This window comes from Pogoniulus pusillus, chromosome 35 (assembly GCF_015220805.1).
Source record: "Pogoniulus pusillus isolate bPogPus1 chromosome 35, bPogPus1.pri, whole genome shotgun sequence".
Taxonomy (NCBI): Eukaryota; Metazoa; Chordata; class Aves; order Piciformes; family Lybiidae; genus Pogoniulus; species Pogoniulus pusillus.
The window spans coordinates 12,941,632-12,953,452 of record NC_087298.1 but is presented as its reverse complement, the minus strand read 5'-3'; the positions used below and the strand labels follow the sequence as shown (position 1 = coordinate 12,953,452).

Below are 11,821 nucleotides of genomic sequence, written 5' to 3'. Positions count from 1 at the left end.
TCCTTGATCTGGCTAAGTGCTTGCATGCTCAAAATCCCACCCTCCCTCCAGCTGTCCTTCTGGCAGGGAAGAGACAGCATCTTCTCCCCGGAGAGTACAGTCACTGCTCCTTTGGTTATCTAATCAGGGAAGGGCAAAATTCACCCAGGGACCTGCAAACCCCCCCTCGAGCTGCAGAAATTGCATCCGAGGATCTTGTGCAGGAGGGTGTGAGGCAGGGAGCTGGGGGGAGCCTCCCCTCCCTGAGCAGATGCTCTCTGCCATCTCCTCGGTATCTTGCACAAAGGGAAAGAAAAAAAACCCAAAGCCCAACCGACACGGAGAGCACTCCTGGGGCTGAAGCATTCAGCTCTTCCCTTTCCTGCTCCCCAGGGTATCTGCCTGGTCAGGAGCAGGGACCTGCTAGTCCAGCCCTGGGGTTTGAGCAGGGGTGTGTGGGGAGGGCAAGACAAGAAGCATCCCCCCCGCCTGGACTGCGTGTACCGACGCGGTCTGTTGCTCAGTTTCCCAGGCTTTGTGTGGGTTTTCCAGCATTTCTCCCAACTACAAAACATTTCATCTCTCTGCCTTTGGAAACTCAGATGCTGTCTTTGCACCATGCACAAGGAACTGGGAAGCTTAAACTGGATCAAGCTGGAAGGTTTCTTCAGGTCCAGCTTGCTAAGGACAAAAGGATGGTACAAGGGTGGTGAGATAAGACAAACACTCACCCCAATAGGCACACAAGGTTCAAGCAGCCTTCTTCTCCACCAGCCCTGAAACAACAGCACCTTAAGTCATTTGTGGTGACACGGAATGGACTGAAGCTGGAAAAGGGCAGATTGAGGTTGGAGAGGAGGAAGAAATTCTTGGCAGTGAGGGTGGTGAGACGCTGGAACAGGTTGTACAGGGAGGTTGTGGATGATACCTCCCTGGAGGTGTTCAAGGCCAGGTTGGACAGGAATCAGCCTGGTCTGGTGGGAGGTGCCACTGCCCATGGCAGGGGAGGGTTGGAATTAGATGATCTTTAAGGTCCCTTGCAACCCAAACCGTTCTCTGATTCTACAATTCCCTCCCCTTTTCTCTGCAAACTTCCCCCCGAAGATCCCAGTGGGCTGGAGAAAGCTGTGGCTGGAAGCAGGGGTCAGGCTGAGCTGAGTTTGCCAGATATTACCTGAGCCCTTTCCTTGCAAGGGGTCTTCACCTGCTCCTGTGCTCGGAGCACAATCACCAGCCCTGTGCTCCCAGCTAATAAAGTGCTTACTCACTTGCAGCAGGCACTTTGACATCCTCGGCCGCACGCTGCTGGGCGAGGGCTGCGAGCAGAGCGTGCTGCCGGCGGAGGAGAGGCAGCAAGATGTATCCTCAGCTGAAAGAGCCTCCACAGGCCTGGTTATTATTCTGCCAGTAATCTTGGATGCCTCTCCACGGGCTGAAGGCAGCTCGAGTGTCAGCCAGCGCATCGCCAGCCGCCGGCGGGGACTGCCGGGTGTCACGTTTGCCTTCTGTTGTCTCACCCTCTCCTCCACCATCCCAAGCTGGGAAAACGCTTCCCTCTGCTCCCAGCACATGTCAAAGGCACCATTTGCCATTTAGATTTTGGGAGCCAAATATAACCCTGTATAAACAGGTGCGAGCCTGCATATGTCAATAGAATTTCACCTGCTTGTAATGGGTTTGCCTTTGGCCCTCCAGCCCTGGGAATCCCTCTGGGAGCAGAGGCTGGATTAAATATTAAGGGCCTTGCTCTCCACCCCAGCCTGGGCTGCTGTAATTAAATCTCAGTGCAGATCCATTGATTTCCACCTGTGCTCACCTCGTGGGAGGAGGTTGTGCTCGGGGGCAGGAGGGGCAGAGATGCCCCTCAAGGAGAAACAAGACTGCTTTGCTCCTCACCCAAATTTGGAATCATAGCATGATGGAGGTTGGAAAAGACCTCTAAGATCACCCAGTCCAACTTCCTACCCAATGCCTCCATCACCATGTCCCGAAGTGCCACATCCACTTGATTTTTTTAACACCTCTGGGGATGGTGACTCCACCCCCAGCCAGGGCAGCCTGCTCCAGTGAGGAGGAAATGGTAGGCAGTGTTCAGCAGGAGGAAGTGATAGGCAGTGTTCAACAGGAGGAAATGATAGGCAGTGTTCAGCAGGAGGAAATGATAGGCAGTGTTCAGCAGGAGGAAATGGTAGGCAGTGTTCAACAGGAGGAAGTGATAGGCAGTGTTCAACAGGAGGAAATGATAGGCAGTGTTCAGCAGGAGGAAATGGTAGGCAGTGTTCAACAGGAGGAAATGGTAGGCAGTGTTCAACAGGAGGAAGTGATAGGCAGTGTTCAACAGTTGCCAATGGGCTCAGGTAGAATAGGCAAAGGGTCTAAAAAAGCCAGCCTTTGGTGCAGCTCTTCCCCATCCCTTCCTGCCCAGGACAGCAGCACAGTCGCTCTGCAGTCACATCCCATGGGCTCCAGTGTCCGAGTGCCACAGAGCAGCTCTCTCCTTCCCAGCATAGCATCATAGGTTGGAAGGGATCTTAAGGATCATCCAGTTCCAACAGTCGGCAGTGGGCAGAGACATCTCCCACTAGCCCAAGTTGCTCAGAGTCCCATCCAACCTGCCCCCGAACACTTCAGGGAGGAGGCACCCACAGCTTCCCTGGGCACCCGGTGCCAGTCAGGAACATAAGGACGGCAGAGCCAGACCTCTCTGGCAGGACCAGCACAATTTCCCACCCTCAGAGCCTCTTTATTCCTGGAGCTCCTGAACCACCACACACCCTCGGACCAGCCCCGCTGCTGCTGCCAGCTTCTCCGGGCTGTGACACCCAAAAGCTAACTCCTGAGCTGCGCCTTTGACCGAGTCTCTTCGCTAGCTTCTGATCTTCGGAGCTTTCAGGGCTGAGAAAAACGGCTCTGGCTTTTCCTTAATGCCTGGAGTTGGGAAGTGTGACGACTCACACTGTGCTGTTATTCTTCCCAATTGAAAGCTAACGAGGCGTGCATGTCACTTAACTCTGATGTCAATAATCAGCACACCGCTTGGTCCTCGCCGTGGCTGTTAGAGGGAATGGAAATGAAATACCAACGTCTTTTTATCCTGTTACGGTACCATAATAACTAATAAAGGAGTAATAAGCGAGACGTGGGGAATTTCCAGGGGAGTCATTACCACAGAGAAGACCTAAAGGCACGAAGTGAAATCCAGGAATATTAGCCCGCCCTGAATTCCCACTCAGGGCTTCTCACTTAAGTAGTCCTGCTGCTGTAAAGGAAGTGCTTACAGAAATAATTAGGATGTGGAAAGCATCAGCCCTGCCCTGACCGGGAGAGGAGAGCCAGAATCAGAGAGAGCCTCACAGGTAACGACCACCCTGAGGCGTCAGGGCTGGGCCGTGGTCAAGAGGCGTCGGCATTCCATAAATCTCACGCTCCAGGATATGGGAAACGTTTCCCAACAGAGCTCTAAATCATCTCTGCCCGTCACGGGATGTATCCTGTGTTTTCCAGGGTCTCTTAGGTAGGAGAAGCCACTTTGAGACCTCAGAGCAGTGAAATGATTTCACAAAGTACTGAGCCGATGAGGTCACGAAGCACACACAGGCTGGGCAGGGAACTTTCTGGCTTAGAATGATGGAATTGCTGCCTAGGAAGGCACGGGCAGATGTTGGTGGTCATGGACACAGAGGGCACCGGGGATCCTTGGAGTTTCCTCTCCGTAAATGAGCTGTCATTTACCCAGGAGCACGGCAAAAAGCTGCCCCTCCTGTCTGCAGGCTCAGCCTCTGCTCAGGAACGATCCTGTCAGCCTGGACACAGTTTCGCCTGCCCTGTCCGTAGCTGGAGCTTCCTCTACGCTCAGCGTGGCTGCAGGAGAGTTGAGCTAAGCAACAGCTACAGCTTCTGCATCTCGATGCTGGAAGGTGCTCTCACCCCTCCCAGCCCTGCTCGTTAATCCCCTGCCTTCCCAAAGCAAAACCTGCTTTGCTTCGATTCCCACCACTGCCGAAACGCTTCCCAGCCATCTGATTTCCCCATCCCCGAGTTCTTGCTTTGTTTATCCTATTAATTCCAACCACCCCCTCTTCCCCCACCACACACACACGCACACAGCCTCATTTACAGCAGCTTCCAACAGCAGAAGCCTCCCCAAAAATATTCAGGGCACACGAAGAGAACTTCCACGGGCGGGGAAGCCCTCGTGACTACAGCTTCGGGGTTTTTTTCCCCTCCTCGAGCAAACATCATGAGCTCATGATTTTTTAGGTTGATTTTTTTCCCCGAAGCTCTTAAAGGAGAAAAAAAAAAAAAAAAAAAAAAAAAAAAAAAAAAAAAAGAAAAAAAGAAGAAGGGAAAGGGAAAAGCTCCAGCAAGGAGCATTCTCCTCTCCCGTTATCTAACCGGGACATCACGGATGCTGCAGCCGCGGTACCCACCGAGCCTAGATTGAAGGCTCCCCGTTCGAAGCATCTTCTTTTTCCTCCTCCCTCTTCTCTCTTCCCTCCCTCCCTTTCCTTCCCCCCTCCCCGCTCGCATTTCCTCCCTGCACCTTTAAGAAGCACATTGCTGCCCGGTGGGATGGTGTCTGCTAAAGCTGCACAGAGGAAGTTACGCAGCCGGGATCAGGCTCGGAGATAAAAGCTCCGATTGTGATTGAAAGTGAGAGCAAAAGGGATTTCAGCCTCGGCATTAACTTGCCGGGAGAGCCGGGGATTGCACAAAGCTTCCCCGGCCATCTGCCCTTGGGGGCCGGCGGCGCAGCGGCTGCTGGCCCGGCTGGGGGAGGAGGTGGTTGTGTGTGTGGATGCTGGGGGGTTGTATCTGAAGGGGGGATCCCCCAAGCCCTGAAGTTCACAGCTCCATCGGGAGCCCCGCACCGCAGAGCTCCCTCCTCCCGGTAAGGACCTGCAGCGCCGAGCACCGGCCAGGGCGGGGAGGGGGGGGGGGGGGAAGGGGGGAAAGAAAGGCGGGCGGGGGGAGCGGCGGGCAGCCCCCATCTCCCAAACACCATATCCCCATCTCCCAAACACCCGTGTCCCCATCACCTGAGCACCAGCACCATCTCCCAAGTACCGGCATTCTCTTCTCTCCGGCACCGACATCCCCATCTCCCGAGCACCAGCATCCTCCCCCGCGCCCCCAAAGTTGCTCTGTGGCTCCCCCAGGGTCCCCCCCCAACCCTGTCCGGGAGCATCTCCAGCTGCCCACAACGAACTGGGTTGTTGGGGTTTTTTTTGTCCCCGCGGAGTTTGCAGTGGAGGCTGCAGGCAGGGAGGGCTCCGCTCCGCTCCACCCCAGCCCTGGCAGTCCCGAGAAGTCCTTTCGTGGGAAAAACCCAAGCCGGAGGGGGTGAAGCAGCTTCGCTTCCTCCGGCACCACCAATGCATTAAAGAGAGCTGTTAAATGTGGGCTTCCCGGGTTGCTTTCTGTCGGGAGCTGCTGCTCCTCTTGAGCTCTGCGGGGCTTCCCGGGGTGTGGGGGGTTTGATTCGTGCTCCTGGCACATCGCGGCAGGGTTGCGGAGAGGCTGTTCCTCAACTTCGCTTTTCGGGATGGGAAAGATGACATAAAAGTCTTGGGCTGGGGTTTGTTCCGAAGGCAGCAAACAGATCGGGAAGGGGAAGAGCAAACTCCTCGGTCGAGTTTACTTTCAGTTGTTAATTGCGGAGCAGCTGGAGTGCTGCTCGCCGGGGGTCTCTGCTTCTCCGCAGCTGCTAACCCCAGCAGAGTAATCAGAGAAGGGAGCAGCCAAGTCAAGCTACAATCTAATTTCGTGGGGTTTCTGTAATGCTCTGTCTCTCAGTCCCCAGTGACCGCTGAGAACTCCTCAAAGCAGACAAAGCACACTGCTCCCACCCCTGCCCAGCCGCAGCTTCTCCAGAGGAGCAGCTGAAGATTTATTTCCTAAGAGCCAAACCAAATCAAGCACGGCAAAGCCTCCCATTCCGCCAGCCTCACCCCACCCCTGCTCGCAGGATGTGTTGCCTCATTTCAGAGCAACTCTCGTCCTGCACCTCAGACCCTGCCAGGAACCTGCGCACCCCGCAGGGTAAACTGGCATTAAATTCACTCTTCCAGCGAATTCTTCTTGCCCTGGGAATCTCTGACATTTAGCCAGCACGACAAGACACTAATAGGTATTATAGATCCTCTCTTCCTGGGGATTTTATTTTTTTTCCCTTGCTCTGACAACCATTCAAATCTAATTGTTGAGGCTATGAAAATAGATCCATAAACTTAACACCAGAGTCCTCATTAAACCTTCCCAGGTTGTGCTCGGCACCAGCCTGGCGCTCGGCACTGCTCCTTGGGCGCTTGGCGGGGACCTGTTTGATGTAACGATTAGGAACTGGCTCGTCAGAAGTGAAAAGACAGCTCTGATGTCAGCAGCACTGATAAACACTTCTGTCACACCCTGTTATTATTTTTACTACGTTTACTCATAATGCAAAAATAGCAGCAGGCTCCTCTTGCTCTGTGGGCTCGGTCAGGTCCAAGGCAGCTCTGGAAGGCTTTTCTTTGAGAGCTGGCAGTGAAGCATGAGAGACAGCTTCTTGTTTCTCAACTCATTCATCTCAATCAGCAGCCTTTCAGGCAAAAAAGGGGAGAAGGGGAGATGGCAGCATGGCGGCACCAAGCTCCCCCCCTCACCCCCCCGACACGGATCAATGCATCACTTAACCTGGACTTTGAGCTTCGGTGATTGAGCAGTGACAGAAAGCAGAGACCAAAGGTACTGCTGAAACAAACCTCCCCACGCTGTGGGAGAAGAGTTGGGAGGGGAGGATCAAGCAAAGGGAACTATCCAGGGCTAAATTTCTGTCCTGGGTTTGTGCCTCTCACCTTCCACTTCAGCTCTCCCTCCTGGATCTGGTGCTGGGAGAGGCTTTGACTTTCGGGGTTTGTGTTCCCACCCTCCTGCTTCAGCTCTCCCTCCTGGATCTGGTGCTGGGAGAGGCTTTGACTTTCGGGGTTTGTGTTCCCACCCTCCCAGTTCTTTGTCGTTTTGTTTTGCAGTTATTTGGGTTTTTTATAGCTCTGCTGGAAAGACAACAAAACTGCAGCAGTGTTGCTCTAACCTGGGATGAATACTGGGCAGGGCAGTGCTCTTTGTATTAGGTGAACCTTAAATGTTATTAGGACCTTAAATTGTTCTTTTATTAAATGTTATTGTTCAGATAAATCATCCGTGGGGATGCTGGACAGTGGATCTGTCTCCCCAGCTGTCTTAGTTATTCGCTTATCATTTAAGGACTATCAATTTGTCTGTCTGTCCCTGCTCTCTGTCTGCATGTTCTCTGTCTCCTAATGACCTATAGCTGCTCCTCGGTACCATTTGAGGACCCATTAGAGCTGCCGCTGTCCAGCTGCTGTTACAAAGCAGGTCCCTTAAATGGGGAGCAGTCGTCCTCGGCTCCTGGACGGCAGCAGAGCCCTGAGCATCTTACTATGGATTTCTTTTTATTAAAGTTGTATATCTCCCTCTTACAGAGCCTGGCTCCTGGCTCGGGAAGCCCATCTGAGGGCTGAGGCTCCTGGGGGACCCCTGCTCTTACAAGTTTTGTTGCTCTCACTGCACCTCCCTGCCCTTGCTCCCAGCTAATTTGTCTTTCCATTCGTTTTAGGTGCAGCCTGCTAATGAACTCTCCCTTTGCCCTGGCCGTGACAGAGCGAGGGGACCTCAGGTAGCAGCATGGCTTGTGGCTGAAGGCTTTGAGAGCTTGATGCTGAGCTGCCGAGAGGCAGAGCTGGACAAATCCTCTCCCGTGAGCGTCTCCTCGCTGCTGAAAGACAGAGGGAGAAGCAGCAAGGACAGCTCCTGCCGACTGTCCAGCATCCTACACTAGGACCACCACGGAGCTTGCTACCAACCCAACCGTTATGTGGAGGCAAACATCCTTTGGGAGAGAGGGATTTTAACTCCGGAGGACCTCCTCCTTTGTCAGAGTCGTGCCGATGACCAGGAGCCAGATCTTCCATGTGCTCGTGCTCACAGGCTGCAGCAGTTAAAGGCAAACTACACTTTAAGGCACTTTCCCCAGAGATGCAACTGCAGCAGGCAAGAAGGTTGAGGCAAACCTGATCCAGCAGCACCCCACAGCCTCTCCAATCCACTCCTATCAAATTTCAGCAGCAGCTCAGAACTTGATCTTGCTATTGATTGACTGGAGTCACCTCTAGATATTTTCATGCTGATTTGGAAGCCCTTTTGGACAATCAAAGGGGGAGGGGGGGGTGGGAATGAGGTTAAGAAAGACTTATGACCACTGATCAGCAACTCCAGCCAAAACTTTCCTAACTCCCTGCTCTGCAAAGTTGGCTTCTGCGCCCAGAGAAACTCTCCACAGCCAAACAGGGTGTGCAGAGTGGGATCTCTCCTGTTAGTATCTGGATCTCCTTTGACTGGATCACTCTTAGATGAGGAGTTTCCATGCTGATCCCGAGGGCAAACCCTAGCCCAGTCGCTGCCTTCCTCGGGACTCTCGGCTCTGCCCTCGCCCAGGGGTCCAGCACTTGGCCGCAGCTGCCATGCTCTACCTGGTTGCTTTCCTCTTGCACTGCCTGCCCTTGGCCATGGGGCAGTATGACATTTGCAAGTCCTGGGTGACCACGGATGATGGCCCATCATGGGAGTTCTATGCTTGCCAGCCCAAGGCCATGAGGATGAAGGATTACGTGACGGTGCGGGTGGACCCGGCAGGAATCACCTGTGGGGACCCTCCAGAGAGATTCTGCACCCATGTAAGTGTTTGCCTCTTTATCTGATGGGTTCTACCAGCCTTGGCATGCAGGGAGCCACAGGCAGTGTCCTGCCAAGATGTTGCTCTAAGGACATTTCAGCTCAGGGTGGCTGTGGTCTTGAGCTCTCCTGGTCTGTAGAATGGGAAGGAGGTGTCCAACCCAGCCCACTGTGGTGCCAAGAGATTGGCCCTAGAGCAGTGATGATGTTGGAATGCTGAGGGGAGAGTGAGGAGTAGCTGGGGGGAAGGAGGCTCAAAAGTCCTGGTCTAGGGGTGGTAAGGGTCCCAGAGCCCTGGCACAGGGTGCCCAGAGAGATTGTGGAGTCTCCTTCTGTGTAGCCTTTTCAGGCCTGCCTGGATGTGTTCCTGTGTGTCCTGAGCTAGATTGGGTGGTCCTGCTCTGGCAGAGGGGTTGGACTGGATGAGCATTTTGGGTCCCTTCTGACCCCTGACATCCTGTGAGCCTGTAAGGTTTGGGGGAAGCTCTGCCCCCAGCAAGCACACAACCTGAGCTGCTCTGAGCACATCCCTCTGCTTGCTAAAGCCTCTGGAGGGTGTGTGCCAGTCCCATCCCAAAAGGCTGCTCCAGCACCAGGGGTTTGTTAGGAGCAAGGGCAGGTGGGGGAAGCCAGCTCAGGCTGATGGTCTGACAGCCACAGATATCACTGGAGCCACTGAAGAGGCAGCTCTGCCTCTCTTGCTGCCTCCTCAGGAGAGGACTCTGTGGCCAAACACTTGCCCTTGTAGTTAAAACCTTTAACTTATTTTCTCTTAAATATTAATCGCTGCACTTCATTCCCTGCACCACAAAGCCCAGCAGCTGCCTTTGATTTATAATTCACAAGGGCTTTCATTGTCCTGAAGAGCTCGAGGGGTCAAAGCAAAGAGCAAAACAGCAGGGCTGCAGCATCCCCTCCCAGATGTCCCCAGGGAATGCTCCAAGCACCCATTGCAGGTACAGGGACCAAGACAGCCTATGCTGACAGTGCTTCCAGCTGGGCTGAGAACTGGGCCAGGAGTGGCTATTAAAAACTGTCTTATTTTCATTTTAACTACCATGAGAAGGGGAAAATCTCCCTCTGAATCATTGGGGAAGCTCCATTTCCTGCTGCCAGCATTATCTGAGAGAGAGCAGCCCTGAGGAGAGGGACTTGGGGGTGCTGCTGGAGGAGAAGCTCAGCAGGAGCCAGCAGTGTGCACTTGCAGCCCAGAAAGCCAAGCAGAGCCTGGGCTGCAGCAGCAGAAGTGTGGCCAGCAGGGCCAGGGAGGTGATTCTCCCCCTCTGCTCTGCTGAGACCCCACCTGGAGTACTGCATCCAGTTCTGGAGCCCCCATTACAAGAGGAATGTGGAGATGCTGGAGCATGTCCAGAGCAGGGCCAGGAGGATGCTGAGAGGCTGCAGCAGCTCTGCTGTGAGCACAGACTGAAAGAGTTGGGGCTGTGCAGGCTGGAGCAGAGGAGGCTCCCAGGTGACCTTCTGGTGGCCTTCCAGGATCTGAAGGGGGCTCCAAAAAAGCTGGGGAGGGACTTTTGAGGCTGTGAGGGAGTGGCAGGAGTGGGGGGATTGGAGCAAAGCTGGAGGTGGGGAGAGTGAGGCTGGAGGTGAGGAGGAAGTTGTTGAGCAGGAGAGTGGTGAGAGGCTGGAATGGGTTGCCCAGGGAGGTGGTTAAGGCCCCATGGCTGGAGGTGTTTGAGGCCAGGCTGGCTGAGGCTGTGTGCAGCCTGCTCTAGGGTAGGGTGTTCCTGGGCATGGCAGGGGGGTTGGAACTGGCTGATCCTTGTGGTCCCTTCCAACCCTCACTGATTCTATGATCCAGGCTTGTGCACCCCACAGCTCAATTTTCTCCCCTGGAAAATGGCCCCTGGAGCCAGCAAGCTGAGGGCAGCTCTTGAAAACCAAGGAGGAAAACACTTCATGACACCAGGGGAGGCCAACCACTTCTGACTGTCAGATTCGTGCTGCCAGCAGTTTCCCAGTTCCCACCAGCCTGAAGGGTCTCCTTGGTGCCAGGGAGGACATTTTGCAGCTCAGTTGCAGCTTTTGCTTTTAAAGGATCGTTTGGAAAGAAAGATGAAGTTGAGGGTTGCAGAAGCAGCAGTTAGCTGGTGGTGGCTCAGCCTGGCTGGCTGCAGGGACTTCACAGCTCCCCAAAGGGAGGTTGTGGTGAGATGGAGGTTTGGTCTCTTCTCCCTTGAATCAGGTGATGGAACAGGAGGAAATGGTCTGAAATTGTGCCAGGGGAGGGTTAGGTTGGACATGAGGAAACATTTCTCTGATGCAAGAGTGGTCAGGGATTGGCAGAGGCTGCCCAGGGAGGTGGTGGAGCCTCCATCCCTGGCAGTGTTCAAGACACCTGTGGCCATGGCACTTGGGGACACGGTTTGGGGGCCATGGTGGTGCTGGATGATGGTTGGACTGGGTGATCTCAGAGAGCTTCTCCAACCCAAACACTTCTGTGACCAGGAGGTGGACACCAGCTCACTTTCCTCTGCACTCCCTGCAGCAATTTGCAAACTCTCTCTGCCCAAGGAAGCTCCAAGCCCTCAGCTCTGCTGACCTCCAAGGAAGGGAAAGACACAAACTGCAGTCAGCTCTCTGCAGCTCTTGGCTCACTCCATACTGAGCTGAACCCCTCCTGCTCTGGGCTGGGCAGCACTGGGTACAGCTCACACTGCCTGCAGCCTGCCATGTGCTGGAGCACTCCAGACGCCACAGGCAGCCAGGGATGGGAGTCACACCGAGGCAGAGCATGGGTTTGCCTTCCTGCCCCTGCCTCACCCCAGGGCTTGTGCCTGGCCCATCCCTCACCTCCCAGAACAGAAACCAGCACTCGTAGCCAGCAGCTCCCTGAGGAGGAATCCTGCTGAGAGCACAGGGACCATGATGCAAGTTAGGCTTTTGGGCTGGGCTTATGAAATTCCACCACAGCCACAGCCCTTTCTCCCCCATCTCACACCAGCACTGTCCTCTCCTAGGGTCCAGAGAGTTAAAAGCCAAGCAGATGGCTGAGGGAGCTGGGGGTGTGCAGAGGAGGCTGAGGGGAGACCCTTACTGCTCTCTACAACTGCCTGAAGGGAGGTCATAGCCAGGTGGGGTTGGGCTCTTC

General features: G+C 54.5%; 1 protein-coding gene across 3 annotated transcripts in view; it reads left to right on the top strand.

The window, feature by feature from the left end:
* Nucleotides 1-4,572: 4,572 nt before the first annotated feature.
* Nucleotides 4,573-11,821, top strand: part of NTNG2 (netrin G2) — a 56,038-nt gene continuing 48,789 nt past the window's right edge. The window contains exons 1-3 of one of the 3 annotated variants that reach the window (XM_064171133.1): nucleotides 4,573-4,870; nucleotides 6,559-6,705; nucleotides 7,598-8,714. In XM_064171133.1, the coding sequence (XP_064027203.1) occupies nucleotides 8,502-8,714 (213 nt within the window). In that variant the 5' untranslated portion in view covers nucleotides 4,573-4,870; nucleotides 6,559-6,705; nucleotides 7,598-8,501. Of the gene's footprint in view, nucleotides 4,871-6,555; nucleotides 6,706-7,597; nucleotides 8,715-11,821 lie in introns of all 3 variants that reach the window. The other 2 variants (XM_064171131.1, XM_064171132.1) reach the window with 2 other exon arrangements.